This window comes from Manis javanica, chromosome 9 (assembly GCF_040802235.1).
Source record: "Manis javanica isolate MJ-LG chromosome 9, MJ_LKY, whole genome shotgun sequence".
In the NCBI taxonomy this organism is placed as follows: Eukaryota; Metazoa; Chordata; class Mammalia; order Pholidota; family Manidae; genus Manis; species Manis javanica.
Genome location: NC_133164.1, coordinates 106254957 through 106271925, shown reverse-complemented (window position 1 = coordinate 106271925; position 16969 = coordinate 106254957). Strand labels below are relative to the sequence as shown.

The following is a 16969-nucleotide window of genomic DNA, read 5'->3' as shown; positions in this document are numbered from 1 at the left end:
TATATGTCATATTATACTTTACTAATCATACTACATCCACTTTTTGACCAATGAAATATCAAAACATGATTTGAGTGACACCAGCTGCATTTATGAGAGGTGACTGAATTTTGGAGAAAGGAGAAGATAACAGACTATCAAGTTTGTTCTAGAGACTGCACTAGATGCTGTGACCCTCAAATGTCATTTTGAGTTTAAAAATGGCATTTGATGCCTCATTTCAAGAAAGTGAAGAATATATAGGAGAAAGGATAAATATGCATTCTTTTCATAACTCTGGCAATTAGAGAAGTATTGAGATTATTTTCTGTATTAGGAATTGAAAGCCAATATAATAAAATACAAAGAGCCTTATAACAAAGGCACTGATGTATTTCAACTCTATTTTTTACAACATACATTTCTCTTACTTTCCATTGATAGCACACTGGCTATTCTTACCTTACGTAAACATAGTCAGAAAAGAAAGTAGAGACTTTTTTTGTACAGTATTTTTAATTATCAATCGCCAGTCCCTCCTCTTACTATCAATTTCCACATTATTTAGAGATGAATAGATATATCTCTGTAGATGCTTGTTGGAAGTGAAAGTTTTTCTTTATTTGTGTTCCCAAGATGTTTCATTGTCGCATGAGGCAAAGGGGAAGGACATAGTTCATCGCTTTTCTCTTCAAAATGTCAAGCAATTTCTCACTTACAAGAGTTTCATTAAAGCCAATCAGAGGTGTTTGGCCTAGAAACTCCCCTCGATATGGTGGAACATACTGGTTTGAAACACATGATGATGAATTCTACAGAGGAGATCATGTCCCACCTTGTAATTGAATCCCCATCTAGACAGGTACTGACCTTGTCCCAAACACATAATCTAAGGATTGAAATAATTTATATATGATTATGAGCTTTGTACTCTAAGGAATTAATATGAGAAATTTATTAGCGAGTAAGAGAAACTTAGTGTGTTTTCACATTGAATCCTGCCTCTTTACTTAATGGCCTAAATGACCAGGCTGTGATGCTTACTTTTGTAATGTTTTTCCATATTAGTTTTGTCATCTGTCAAGTAGGAAAACTTCAGAGTATTATGAGGATTGAAGGTTAATAATGCAAAGTGATCAGAGCAGGGCCTTATAAGCACTTATTAGTACTTGATAATTATTAGTGATAGCAGTAAGAACCACATTCTTTTAGTTAAGTCTGCTTATGAAATTTGGTTCCTTTGCTTTTGGACACAGGGCAAGCTGGCATGGGTGCTTATAAATGTTAATTCACTCATAAAAACTGTTAATGATCTATCCATGTCAACTAGCTGAAGAGAGAGTGTTTGGGAAAAATCTGGTAACCAGTGTTACATTTCACCCTGAATGTCAAGCAGCGTAGCTCTGATGTTCTTTAATACCACTGATTTGAAGAAGTGGATCATTGTAAACCAATTTGAAATTGAACAAAAAATAATGTTTCTTCCCAGAAAAACAATTAAAGCAGAGCTAAATTAGAGATGACAGCTCACCAGGATAAAAGTCTTGATAAGCATTTCAGCATAACAGGACTACCATTGGGATAATTAATTCATGAAAAAATTATTTGCATTTCGTTTGTGTTTTTATTCAGTTTTTCTCTGACCCCAATATGAATTTTTACGGTAAGGGTTTCTCTAACCTGGTAAGAAATATAAAGCTCTCTATAACACAGATGCATTTAGACTACAATCATGTATTAAATTAGCCTCACAAACAGAAAGTCCTAATGATAAATCTATACATATAAACAATTGTACAGGTTTGGCTGAACTGTCTGATTAACTCAATAAATATTTACGAGTTATGATGAATACAGAGATGAATATAACATCATTCTTTGTATTAGGGAGCATGTAGTATAATGAGAAAAAGAGACATGAATATAGACATAAATAACACTTATTAAACACTTAAATATATGCCATATCCATATTTTAGTTGCTTATAGGTTAGCCCATTTAATTTTCACAGTATCTTCTTTTTATAACATCCAGAAAGTCAAGGAAAAGAGAGATTCATGACTGAAGATTGGGGAGTAGGTGACTAATAAATGTGATTAAACACATGTCTGTATGACGTGTGACCTCAGCATGGACAGCCTCAGTAGAGGAGAAGACATCAAACTGAAGCAGGGAGAAGGGGCCTGGAAAACGAGGGATGGAAGCCAAGAGTGAAGGGTGTTTTTAGAAATGAAAGGAGATGTGTTGATTATAAAGATGAACGCAGACGAGGTCAGGGAGCCAAGGTCAAGGGGACCATGCAGCTCCTGCTTTTTCCTCTCAATGCATCTGACAGAGGGAAGTTGGCATCCTTTGCAAAGTGGTGTTTGTTGGGCTAAGGTCATGAAATCCTTTCATTTAGTGCAAGGCATTTTCTAAATTCTAAATGTTGCAACATTTGGAGATGATAAATCTTGACCTAATGAGTAATAATCTATCATTTTCACTTATGACATTTAGAACCAAAGTGGAGAATAATGCCACAGTATTACAGTCCAGAATGTGAATGAAATCTACATAAATTATGTAAAATATTCATTTTCATTTGTTTTCCCTTTATTTTGATAATTATAAGTTGTGAAGTAATTTATCCTGCCAATAAATATTCTGTTCTGTCTTCAATAATGGAATCAGATGGATGGGCATTAAAAATGATCCTGAAGAAGGTGTCACACATAAAATATTTTTTTAAGTTGAAATTGCAAATGAGCATATTACCGAGTCTTCTTTGTACTGCCTTTAATAACATGCATACCCTTTATCATTCCACTGATATTATGTGAAATATCCACCCAGATGCTTTCTCAGATTAAATAATGATGGATTGGTTAGGGAATCAAAACGTAAAGTCATTTTCTTTCAATAATTTATAGAATTACATATACCAACATGGAAACCATGGTTGAAAAGGGATAGCTTGTTGCCTTTTTACTATTCATGGAGGTCATCTCTGTTTCTACACCTGCTTGAATTTTCCTTGGCTGTACTTTCTGTTTTCATTAATTTTTCCAGCATTTATTATCACACATTGCTTTGATCTCAGTTTTCTCTGCTACTTCTTTGTCAAATCCATCCTCTTCAGTAAGAGTTCTTCTTCCATTTTATGACAATTAAGAAAACATATCTATTCTTTCATTTGTTAAGCAAGGTACAACTAAAAACATATGTTTTCATATGTTTCATATTTCAGATTTAATTTTTTTAAATGATGAGTTATTTGGCATAATTCCTCATGATGCATTTTCAAATTAAAAGGTATATGTTAGGAGGACTGTCTATCATTTATGATTTTAATCATCTACCTTTTTAGAATGAGAAATAAAAGAAACATGACAATGCAAATTAGTCCACACATATGAACAAATGTATTTGTATTTATAGCAATAAAGAAAAAGACACAAAATTAATTCAGGATTGTGGCAAGAGTCATATTTTGAAGAATACCTCTTAGGACAACCTCACTCAGAGTACACACCTTTCCAAAGAAAGTTTGAATCTGACTGTAATAGATTCAGTGAATTAGCTAAATTTCTAGTTTACACTAATGAATCCCATAAAGTTTTAGTTAGGAAGGCTGGAAAATGACATACATACAATATTGTTTCTTGATTGTCACAAATATCTGAGTCAAGTTCCACTGTCTGTAACTTACCATCAGAAAGTGTAACCACCATTACGTCATCAGTAGATACTCCTGGCCCATAGCGATTATAAGCTAGGAATCGAAGAGTATATTCTGTGAATTTTTTCAGGCCTTCCAGCTTATAAGATAGTCCATCAACTTCTATATTCTGGAGACATAAAATGCCAAAAATGTTATTCAGGAGGCACATTAAAGCAGAAATGGCAGCCATTCTGTGCAATCAGTGATGTGGATATTAGAGTCTTACTCACAAAACTACTCTAGCTTTATAATGAGTTGTTGTAAAATGTGACTTGTGACTCCCCCACTAAAGCCCAAACCACTCTGTAGACTCCTAGTTAAAAAAGCACCATGCTATTTTTACAGTCTTTAAGCTCCAACATTTTTAAAAGCGTCCAATACACTGAATGGTGTGAGGTACTCTGCCCACACCAAAACCCTGACAGGTGCAAGGCAGCGGGGAATCCACAGAATGGAGAGGTGCCCTGTGCCCTGATGGACTAATTCACCAAGAAACTAAATAGATTTCTTTCTTCCCTTGCTGAAATACACCCAGAGCTCCTGAAACTGGCAGATACTTTGCCACAAAGTATTTTTCCCTCAAACTGCTATGAGGTAGGGTGGAACTGTTTTAGGCACTTCACAGCTGCAGAATGAGGTACTGGAGGTAAATGAAGGCCACTGAGAAATCAGGGCCACTTCGCTCCAGAAGAGCCATTACTTAGCTCTCTGTGATTATCCTCACACTACCCTGGGGAACATCGTTTGTGAATTCATTTAAATGGCTTGGTGAAATGCATTTTTGAAGAGCTAATATGTGCAGAAAACTGGAAAGAATAGAAAGTGAAAATAAGAGCTAAATAGCTTGGGGAGAGCAAGCAAAAAAAAAATAGAATGAATGATTACATAGGAGGAGCTCTTAGTAATTCTTATCATAGATACAACGAAGGACTTGAACTATTTCTGAATAGGACATTGCAAAACATTTTTTGAAAAGAAAAAAACCTGTCATGCAGTTTAAATGAAAGCATGAAGACCACCATATGCTTGGCAAACTTCACAACACATGTGAAGAAATCACTATCCCAACGTCAGCTCTTGGTTTTTCCTATTTAACTTCACACTTGTCTGTGGATCTTTTTCCACATGAAGTTGAGAATCTGGAAATAAACATCTCCATAGTCGTGTATTCTCACAAAATAGAATCACTGAGTTGCCTGTGTCTCCTTAAAAACTTATTCACTCCTACTTTACCAGAAGTTCAAATTTGTTTACTTTCATATGTCTGCACTAACCACAGATTAGAAGCAAAATGTAAGAAAGAGGAAGGTGGACTTCTGGAGTAAGGTATACTGAAAACCATGAAAAGTAATAGGTGACAGCCTGACTAGGGGGAGAGGACAAAAATAACCTCAGATACATAAGAATGAAAAAAGAAATTTGGTTGAGGTTGTTGGAGAAAGATCAATTATTCTTCAGAATAAGGAATGAAAATGAAAATACTTTGCAGGACCAGATGGGTTAATACAAATGTTATACTGGCCAAGGCCACTCCCTACTCAACAATGTCAACCTTTATATTTACTTCCATCTCATTGTTCATTTGCCTTCCTTACAACTAGAATTCAATTAAATTGCGGTTAAGTGTTCAATAACAAATACTTTAAAACTGATCAGCTATCCAATTAATGTGCAGAATTGGACTGTATAAAAGAGCTTGCAAATCTCTTCCTGTTGCTGTGGTCCTAGAGCCATCCAACAGGTGGCAGCACTAGGGCCTATTCCCTTGCCTACCTGTTCCTTTCCCGTGGACACCTCAGTGCAGAACAATCTGTAACCTTGGACAGGACCATTTGCATAGGCAGGGGGTTCCCAGGTAATAAGAATTGAGGTAGGTGAGGTAGATACAGCTTGCAGGTTTTCTACTGGTCCTGGAACTTGCACTATAAACAAGAGAAATTGATTAGTGTAAGAGGATTCTCTCTCTTAAAACACAATTATAACATTTACAGTTCAAGGAAACTAGAGCAGTATGTAATATTTTTAGAACCATATAGAATAGGAATATAATATATAAATATAAAGTAATAAATTTTAGATTAATTTTGTTTTATAATTCAGGAGAGGACTTATATTAATCTAAATTACTTTTTTACTATTGAAGAAACTGATGAAGTAGTATAATTGACTAGGAAAATGACAGAAAAGACTGGAATTCTTAAACTAAAGTATTAGTATGGAAAATTTTCCACTGTGCTAGTATGCCCTTGCTTGTATATTGCTAACAATTGCAGAAGGAAAAGAGAAAATACAATTAGAATACTTGTACATCATGGTTCTATTCATAATTCAAATAGGCAGAACAGCTATGGATAATTTACCACACTGTCTTTATTAAAGTCAGCATTTTAAAATCTTCCCCAATTCTGGCTCCTCTAAATTAATTTCAGGATTTAATTTTCAATTTTACTTGCTATATTCCATTTTCTTTCCTAAGGATTATTTTACTTAATTGAATATAAGTAGCTTGCTCATTAGGGAAAATAGATAGCATAGGTCGACAATCATTTAACCAAAACACTTGTGTCCAGATGTATTTTGAGATACAGAAATTTTCAGATTTTAGAAATGGTATACACACAGTGTTTTATTTAACACTCCTGTAGTGAGGTCTGTGGCAGCACCCTGCTCTCAAATCATATATTTGCAGCAAAATATGTGATGTTCACATCAAACAGAATTATTAAAGACTATTAGTTACCTAGCATAAGGTCAGGTCAGGCTTGGGTATGAAATTGGTTAAGGAAATCATTCAGATTCCACATTTGTAAATGTTAAATTTCTGCCTAATTTTTTATTTATGCATATAAACGAATATAAATATATCATTTGTAAATGGCAAATGCAATAACCATGTCAGTTAAAATAAATAGTCTCACCATTGCATATACAACAACTTTAACTTAAACATGATGTGTATTTTCCCCAAATTTAGATACCAACTACTTTTGAACAGATAATACAGTTTAGACCTTAACACGATTCTGCAAGCATGAACTTCCACAGCAAAACAGTGTATGAAAACCTGGCTGACAGAATATCTGATGACACACTCCTTAGATCAGTATTGGACCCATGTCTCCAGATCATTTTTCAGAATTGTTTGCATGAAACCCAGTCTCCTTAAGGCATTACTGCTCACACATTCATATGGGAAAAAAAGTTCATGTCAGAAATACATATTTTATGTCACTTCCACATATTTTTGTATCAGTCCCCAAATTTTGAGAATCTTTATTATTTACAATTGTTTCCTTTCACCTTAACAGTGACTGTTAACAATTACTTAAAAACTTACTTGGAAATCATTTTAAGGCTACAGAAAATTTTAAGAATGAGAATAGCACACAGAAGACACACACACAGAAAAAGGTGGGTGGGAAAAAATCTAAATGTATTTACTCAGATTAAGCCACACACATCATGGCTATTTACCTCTAAATATTCAATGCCTTTTTCCTAAGAATTAACGTGCATGTGAATAATATAGTTAGTAGTTTCAGTGCATTTCTTAGGAATATAACACTTTAATCTAATCTTCATCTGTGTTCCCATTATGTCAACTGACCAGTAATGTCATTTAGGTATCACTTCCTTCACCTGTTCAGGATCCTGTCTAGTGTCAAATTTGCACTTCTTTGCCCCACTTTTTTAGTTAGCTTTAGGCTGGAACTGTTTCAAAGACTGTCTTTATCTTTTAGGTCATTTGTACATTTGGAAAATGCAGTCTTTTTTTTAATGAACAGAATGTCCCTCATTTTGAGTGTTCCCACTTCAGCACTCTCCCAGGAAGGGGTAATTTTCCATGGAAAATTCCCTAGTCCACAAAGGAGACTTTAGTAGAAAATACTGAACAATAGGGAGTCTCGCTTGTGTCAAAGTTTATAGTGATACAATTACAATTGTATTATAATGAAGTAGATACTTTGCTCTATGGGGAAAAAAAGGCAAAATAAAAGCGTGCCCACTAACATTGTTGAACTGGATGTTCAAAGTAAAATATTTTAAAGACTAATAATAAAAAATTTCTATGCTTCTATGATTACTGATATACTCACAAAGACAATGCAAACATTTCAAGAGGGGACATTTCTGGCTTTGAATCTATTCTTCTTCTAAGGAAGAAGGCACAGAGAAAAGACCAAGAGAAAGGAGACCGAGTGATCTATTTAAGGTATATGTCAAATGTGAAGCAGCCAGGATTCTGAAAGTTCACGGAGAGCGTATCTGGTACAGTCCAACGATGTGTAAAGTATTAACTGAATGTGTTCCTTCTTGCTCTCCTGTAGCTAAACTGAAAGGGCATTGCTTACTATGAACAAAGCTCATTCTGGGAGCAAAGACTAGATTTAAAAATGGCAAACCTCCAAGGACTTCACCTCACTGTGAAGTGTAATCCATTCAAGGAAGGTTTCAGGACAAAACAACTCCAGGAGGACTAGGCGATGAGTGAGTCTGGGAGAAAAGAAAGGCAGGCAATGTTCAGGGAGCTTCTGCTCATTTGTTCCCCTGGACACAGAGGGTGATGGGTGAAAGAAGTGAGGGGATGTGAACTCAACAGCCCAAGCAGCCTTACTGCTGAACCTGAGAGGGACCCCTCTGTTCTGACCAGCAGAACAAAGGAAAGAGGGTCTCTAACAGGTCAAGAGGCTTTTTATGGCCAGGGCTTTGGTAGGTGCTTTGAGGGGAGGGGTCAGGGGAAAGGGGCTTGTGGCTTGCTGACGTGTCCTCTGGAGAATGCTTGGAGCCTAGGGAAGATGACACCTAGATCTCTCTGAGGTAGTGGGTGGGCTTATTTGAAAGGTGGTACTCAGGTCCAGATTCTATCAATGGGAACAATCCAATCATCTCTAATTTCTGAAAAGCAAGTCGCCTGAGAATCTGGAATGAGCTGAGAGGGCCACCTAGCTTGGTAGGGGTAGGGGTGCACGATCCACTGGGACTATTATTCTAGCATAGCAATCAGATATGCCAACCTCACAGCTACCTCCATCAGGAGTTATGGGAGGAACAGACCACAGGGCTGTCTGCAGCTTAAGGCAGCACCCCCAAAGAACAAACATTAGGCCACTTCCTCCCCTGGTGAGCCCAGCCATGGCTGCTTAGCATCCAGGGTCTCTGTAGGGAGAATGGTCAAAACCCTCCACTTAGTTTCCCAAATAATAGAAGCAGTTGCCTTCTCTACAGGGATAGGCACAATGATAGGTATACAGAAAGTATTCAATAAATGTGCGTCAAGTGAATGACATCTACCAAATGTTACTGTAAATTACAAGCCTAAATACACTACATAGTTCAACTCATTTGATTTTGTTGAACTCAGCATTGTCACTACAAATGATCAGAAAACAGTATTTTCCTGAGACACCTGGTGAGAACTAAAGTTGGTATATGTCTGTGTTTGTGGGACGTATGTGAAGCTGCTGCATTTGCTAGGCATTTTCTTCACATGCACATGTAGCTTGGTTACCAGTGAGAGAACCGCAAGCAGGAAGTACCACAATGCGGACCCAGATCACACTGGCAGGACCTACTCCGGCCTTTCACCAGCTGAGTCATTCTCTCTTCCTAATGGTCATCAGATGCCATTGGGGAAAGACACGTGCTTGGGTTTCCAGAGGAATTTCAAGGTGAGATAATAAATACCATAAGTAAAAAGGAACATTCAGAGCCCTTAGTTAAAACATCCACAGAGTATGTATTTTCACCAATTTCCAAATGATAACATTGTACTTGTTATTAGAGTTTCCAATTGTATTTTTCTGAGAAAGGATTGCCTTTTAGTACTAAATGATTTCCTACTTTAACTTTTTGTTTTAAAATATAATTTATTTTTGATCTGCTTGCATTGGTAGATTTTAATATCCTCATCTATTGAAATTAAATAAAATAAAAATATCATAACCTAAAGTTGTTTCAAGTAAATATAAATATCAAAACAAAGAATTACCTTAAAATCATATAATTATCAATATATATCATATATATTTATATAATAATCACACACACATATATATTTACACCAAAATACTGTCTGCACATGGGCTATTTTTCTTCACAACATTTCTGTGTAGTGTCAAGATTGTGTTTCATATAAGCTATTAAATGCTGCTTCTTTATAGCAATACTGTAAGTTCAGATTTGTGAATTCCCTAATATTTTCCTTTTAAATTATAGCTCTAACATAGGTCTAGAGATAATGTATTGTGTTTTAAGTTCATTGTGGAGGTATGTATGTGCATGAATATATACATATATATACTTATGCTATAATTTTATATGAATATTTACTTATTATAGTTTGTATATCCATATCCATAACATATTTAAGCATAACTTACATAGTTTACATATGTGATTTGTTACATGAAGATGAGAAAGAAAGTGAGAAAGGGATATACGAAAGTGTTTACCAATGGGAATGAGATGTGAAATCAGTACAGTTAACAGCTTCAGCTTTCCATTCCATTCCATTTTAGTACGTCAGTCAAGAAACTTAATGGGCTTAACTGCTCATCACTTCCAAGATGTCTTAAATGAGCCCCACTGATCTCCTCAGTTGGACAATAATTTGTGGCAAACTACATCTAATTTCTTTCCATCTCTATTCAAGTTACCTATTCTTCAAAGAGTGGAAAGATTTCAGAATAGATGCATAATCTATGCAAGTACCTCATCAATCAATGTCAGCCTAACCAACACCTTTTTAAATTTCGATATTGTGTTTCAGTAGAAATTCATTGTAACACCTGTACCTAAGAAAAAATTAAATACTTATGTTGGCATAAATGAGATGTATTACATGTCACTATTTGCATTAGGAGCAGCAATTTCTGACTATATCTATAATTTTATGGTGTAACAGAGTACTTTATAATGAGATCCTACTGCATATCAATCCCAAAAATGGCATATAAAAGTTAGTTGAATCTTTAATAAAGCATACTTATCACAGGCAATCATATTAAAGACAGGATGTGTGTTGTTGTATATGTGTTGCGTATGCGTGTGTGTGAGAGAAAGCAGCAGAAGCAGAGAGAGAGAATATCACAGTTTAATAAACTATAATTGATTAAGAGTCAGAAGGTATAGTTTCTTATCCCTCATCTACTTATGATAGGAACCATTCATTGCCATCAGGGAGTGCACAGACCCACTGAAATTGTATGCATGTTTCCAAGGCTGTAACATATAGCTCTTGACGTGTAGGTTCCATAGCTTCCATCATTAGAGTCTTTGATTCCCCGAGTGGTAGCTCCCAATGGATTGGACAGTATCTCTGGTTTCCTTTGGTTCTGAAAATCAGTGATTCTCTATTACCAAATCATTTGTGATGATTATTAATTACTGTATGATGGGAGATTTGACAATAATTTTTTTAAAGAGGCATCCTCAACTTTTAATAAAACACTACTGCTTCAAAAGCTGAGCCATGTTTGTGAAATAGACTTTCCTATTTCATTTTCTAAATCATGGTTAATTCAAAAGCATTTGAATTCATTTGGCTTAATTCACCATATATTTTAGGTTTTACAAGATATTAGGGCTCCTGATGATAAAGAAGTCACACAGCATATACGAATTAATACGTTTTTTCTTCCTTTCTCTTGCTGTTCCAGTATCTGTCTATCCACTGACCTTCCTGACTTCTCTTTACTATAATTTGATATTCGTATTAATTGGACTAAAATGTAAATTATGATTTATAAAACATATGGTTCTAAAAAACTCTTGGAAGCCCTTCCAAATAAGAATGTGAATATAAGGTTTTCATAGAAGAAGCTTTAGAAGGATCAAGACATGTCACTGTCTTCATAATACTGAATGAGGCTGGTGTCTTTTCACCATTATACTAATGTTTCTCAGCTGGAAGTCTGAAATGAAGACAAATGTTAAGTGTCAGAAAATATGTGGTTGAACATTTGAATATTTAAAGTCTTTTCAAAATGACCGTGTAGTACAATGTGTCCTACTGTTCCTCACTCATCAATTTAACAGCCACCAAATCCTTTCCTTTTTTTTTTTATAACTAAATTAACAATGTAACTGAAAAAAATCACATGTGTTATTCAAATAATGACCTACGATTCACATGTCCTCAACTCAGGCCAAAATTCTGTGGATGAATCTACCTCCTTATTCATTTGCTAATTTAAAAATGATTGAGTCCATTTTTTAAAATGGATAGCAAGGGATCTAAGTCATTATCTGTAGTGATCCAAATGGATTTAGACCACAAAGCTCTCTTATTTAAGCAGCAGCTTCCACTGCTGATGATGTTTCAAATGCAAGCCATTTCTGAAACTATCTGCATTTATTGATAATAAAGTGCAAGCTTTGATTGCCTCTTTGGTTTTTTTCCCTCCTGTAGTTAACAGCTTTAATGATATTTTTATGAAATCTGTTTCTATTCTGTATGGGAAATGCAACATCAAAAAGCCTGAAGGCGATATAATTATTAACATAATGCAACCCCTTCTTGACTGAACTATACATAGTTAGGAGGTATGACAGTAATTTGCAAGGAAGAGGTACAAAGTGTGGGTTAGGTTTCTATTACAAAACCACAGGAGTCTGACAAGATTTGGTTGAGAGAAGCGATTATTACCTGATCATTTTCCTTTGGGCTTTAATAGGTACCATCTGCTAACTCACAGTAAAGTCAACTATGTCATTGTGTGAGTGTGTGTGTGTGTGTGTATGTGAAGATATGGCTTCTAATATCAATATTGATTGCTATCTATATAGATATAGATCTATCTTTATATACATACATTTGTATGTGTGTGATATATGTCATATATATACACATATATCTCTCTATATATGCTAATATATTAAATGATGGATATTTTTGATGGTATAGTAGAAAAAACTTCCTCTTTGAAGAAAGTAGTACCAAAGCAATCTTCTTGTGATTCATCCTAGAACTAGAAGGAGTTTGATAATTAAAGTGATTACAGGAATTGACCTTAAGATAAGGTCTTTTCAGTGGAGTAGCTCAGGCTCCTCATACATAGAGTATTATGAATTTCACTTGAGAAAATACAGGCAATGCCTAGAAATGTAAAGTGTGTTGGCAAATGTCCATTCTTGATTGCACCATGAAGTTCTCAAATCATTTAAATGGGAGAATGCTAAGAAATGTCAAAGGCAATTGTTTCTAGATCTAGAAAAAAATGTCTAAAAGACACCAAACATTGAAGTTAAAAACTTAAAAGTTTCAGCCAAGTGTGCTTATGTAGCCACATTATTGAAAATTGATGTAATAAAAACCTAATCATACTTTTTTCCCCCTTTTTTTCCCCCAGAATACCTTGGGTTTGGTTTCTTTTGATTGTGATTGAAAATTTTAATTAAAAGTACCAGCTGATTTGAAAGTGTAATCATACTTTTTATGTGTTTAGCATACAATGCTATCTCTAGGATTGTCAAATATTTTATTATGGTAGAAAATTTCAAGGAATTTATTAGGACACAGAATATAAACATAGGAAACCTCAAGATACGAACCACAGAACATACATAACCAAGACTAAGATCTCTGGACAATGGAGTCTATAAGAATTCCAGAAATAGATCTATTAATTAATTATATGGTAATCAGGAATGGCAATGGGAATTTGGTCAAGAATATTTCTTAAAGAACAATTAAGAATTGCCCTGATGTGAAAAGGAGGAACAGGAGAGGGTGCAGGTGTGAAGGAGGGATCTGCTGAATCAAGACACATGGGTGTGAATGAGTATGATGGGTAATGGCCTTGACATTAGCCCTTCTGAAACAGAACTTACAAGTTGGCAAATGGAGAGGAAAAACACTACATAGCTTGGGGAAGGCTTCAGATGAAGAGGTCTTTAAGCACAATTAATGAGAATAATTCCAAAGTGAACTGAATTCATGATGGCACAATTAAACTCATATTGTGGAAATAACCCACAAGCCTGGAATTATCAGTTATTAAATTGCTTTTCTACTTTGTTAACACCTTCAACAAATCAAAAATTTCCAATTTTAGGAAAATCTAGCGTGTCTCAAGATACTTGAAGAAAATTAAAAAATTCATCCATTTTTTTCAAGATGTTTTCCTCTAACTCTTCAGTTTAGGAACAACTGTTATGAAAAGATAAACATTTTCAAATGAATTTTTCAAGAAATTGTCAAGAACTTTTGAGAAAATCCAAATAGCAATAGAAAGGTGAAACTACCTCTGAAATAACTGGTGGAAAAGAAGATACCCCACATGGAAATTAAGCAACTAAATTCTGAATCCTGGATCAAAAAACCTCCTCCTCTATTTAATAACAGTGTATCCTTGGCCCAAATTATGCAAACACCCTGCATTATGATTTTCTCATGGGTTCAAAGATTCTACATAACAGAACTATTAAAAGGATTATTAGGCTACATAGAAAAGGAAGTGTTCCAAATAATATGGTAGTCAATAGTACTATTACCTGATATCAAGTCCCTTAAGCTTTTCTATATTTTGGTTCCCTCTTCAAATGGAGGAAGGATTGTTTGTTCTCCTTAATTTTACGGTTATTAGAAGAACATGAGGACATGATGTATGCGGAAGGGAAATGGAAAACATTTCATAGATGCATAGGGTGTAGCATGAGGAGGACGAGGATTATGTTAACAAGCAAATGTGCCTGATAAAAGAGCGGATATTTGCCTGAAGTCTTATAATAATCCTTTCAACCTCTCATAACTCTCCACATGGAGTTACTATTGCTGTGGTTACATAGACCATAAAATTATGTTTAATTCTTAAAGACGAGTCCCAAGCAGAAATCCCTAGGACAGGCATATGGTAGGCTTCTTGCTTGCTTCGCACTTCTTTGAGACGGGTGTATACTTCAGAACTGTATTTCTGCACACGGCAATGTCAGTTCTCTATAAATAGACATCAGAGAAGTGGGTGTCTTCAGCTTATGTGCAACCCAGAGCGTTTCCCATAGTGATAATGTGACTAAATCCCAGCGACCTTTCTCAAAGTTGGCTTGTATTATGGTCAGTGTGCGAAAAATCAATGTTTGATGTTGGTAGCTTTAAAAGTGTAATGAATGACATGCACAGATTGCTTTTACAAAAGAGCCCTGCTCCCATTTATTAGAGAAGAAGGAAGCTGTAATCTCCTTCAATCAAGTGGGTAGGTTTTCCACCTAATGACTACAAATCCTACCTTAAAAGTCCTACCTAAAAAAGTCCTACCAAATCCTACCTAAAAATCCTACCTAACTTTTAGGAAGAAGTTTATTGTTTATCTATTTCCAGGCATTAAAAGATACAGAACTGTTTTGGGTAAACTGGCTCTTTTGGGAGGGACCATAAATTAAGGGAGAGACTTAGAACTCTATTCTCCTACACACATGTTTCACAGAGGCAGAGATTTACAAAAGCGAGAGATTAGACTTCTCTTTAATTTTCTGGGCTTCTCTGATGTAGGAGATGCTACTAAATGTCTTTGAGTTTAAATTTCCTTATCTTAAAAATGTGCTTAATACCAGCACCTACCCCATGAGCCTATTGTGGAAATTAAAAATAAATAATTTATGAACAACTTCTGGCATAAAGGACATTCTCGATAAATATTAACTAATTTTTATAACATGCAAGGCATTATGAGAACTGATGGGAGAACAATGAAAACCTCATAGAACTAAACTGATGAAGGTGACAGGACCACAGGGAGTCCGGAGGAAAGGATCCTGATGAGGAGTGAGGGATCGCCGGGACAAGACAGGGCTGGGAGGATTGTGATCTTTTATTCTGAGAATCAGAAAGGAATTGATGGGTTTAAGCATTTTGTGCTCTGTCAGTTACATAAAGAGTGCATTGCAGGAGGCAAATGAAGGTGCTGGGAGACCAGTTGGGAGAATCATCTATAGGACAGAAGAATGAGGTTAACAGCTTGAATTAGAATGATGGCACTGGAGAAAAAGAGAAGGGGAGGGATCCAAGAGCTACACAGAAGGTAACATCAGCAGCATTTGATGGATTGGCTGTAGGGCAGGGAGGAGGATGGGTGTGTTAGGAATAAATCCTGCTATTTCTGACTTGTATAGCTGCTGTTTCTGTTGTTCACTGAGAAAGGAAATGCTGTATTAAAACTGCACTGGACAAGTGTGTGGGCAGGTGAAGTTCACAGCCCGGGCACCCACTTTGGGTTTGAGGCACTTCACTATATAGGGAGATGTCCGGCTGGTTATTCATTCCCAAAGGGACAGTCATACCTTAGTATTTTTCTTCATCTTAACTTCTCTTTCAATTTCTTGGGCTCCCAGCTAGATCATTTCACACCTTACTTCTATGAACAGCCTCATCACAGATGTTTTTTCTTCTTTATTTATTTCTCCTGCAGTATTTTTTTTTCTTTTTCCATATATAGTCAGCTGCTTTTCAGGAACATCAGTGAAGTCTCCAGATTTTGTGATCATCTGTTTGTTCTGTTCCTCCTTAACTTAGCTCCCCTAAACCCACACTTTGATCTTTCTTAAGGCACTCAAAGTAATTACCCCAATTAATAGATCAGACTGCACTAAGGCAGGTTTTTTCTGAGCAATGTATATGCATGTTGAGGGATTTTGTTTCCCTTCTCTCCTGATACTTGAGAAAAGAGCCAGGATAAAATATCTCCCCTAACAACAGCAACAATAAAACTCCCAATAACAATGAACATGGGCACACATCTGACCTTGGCAGTACTGAAATTAATATTCACGTTGCGAGTCTGCTGACATTTATCACTGAGAAGCACCTTTAATGCCCTTACACATACATGCATGCTACGGGAAGATTGATAATCACACAGGGCAGAAAACCTAGTTGTCCTCTATCTCTAAGAAACATCTAAAAGGCTCCCAGTCTGCTGACTGAACCACCCTGAGGATTAAGTTTATTTTATTTTCAGTATTCAAAAGATAAGAAGTTTATTAACCACATGGAAGATCTGGGCATGTTCAGAGATAGCAGCGGGAAGACAAATAGACTTTAGCAGTAAATCATCTCTGAGAAGTTGGACAATGACTTTTAGTAAAGCTAAAAGCAGGAACACTGGTGAGCTGCTCTGGATCAAAAGATTCCTTTTTTCTTCCAAACCTTTGCTTTCATTTTCATTGGTGCCATAAATCATTAGACCGATAAGAAAGAAACATCTTTGCCCCAAACCTTCAAAGGCTACTGATTATGATGTTTAATAAATATGGAATAAAATACAGAAAATAATGGTTAAATATGAACCTAT

The 16969-nt window shown here is 35.6% G+C and overlaps 1 protein-coding gene across 1 annotated transcript in view; it reads right to left on the bottom strand.

Moving 5' to 3' along the window:
- The window catches only part of DCC (DCC netrin 1 receptor), a 1116938-nt gene that overhangs the window by 301175 nt on the left and 798794 nt on the right, over nucleotides 1-16969 (bottom strand). The window contains exons 10-11 of the mRNA XM_037016530.2: nucleotides 5457-5605; nucleotides 3672-3810 (exon numbers count right to left, since the gene is read on the bottom strand). Coding sequence (XP_036872425.2) covers nucleotides 3672-3810; nucleotides 5457-5605 — 288 coding nt within the window. The remainder of the gene's footprint in view (nucleotides 1-3671; nucleotides 3811-5456; nucleotides 5606-16969) is intronic.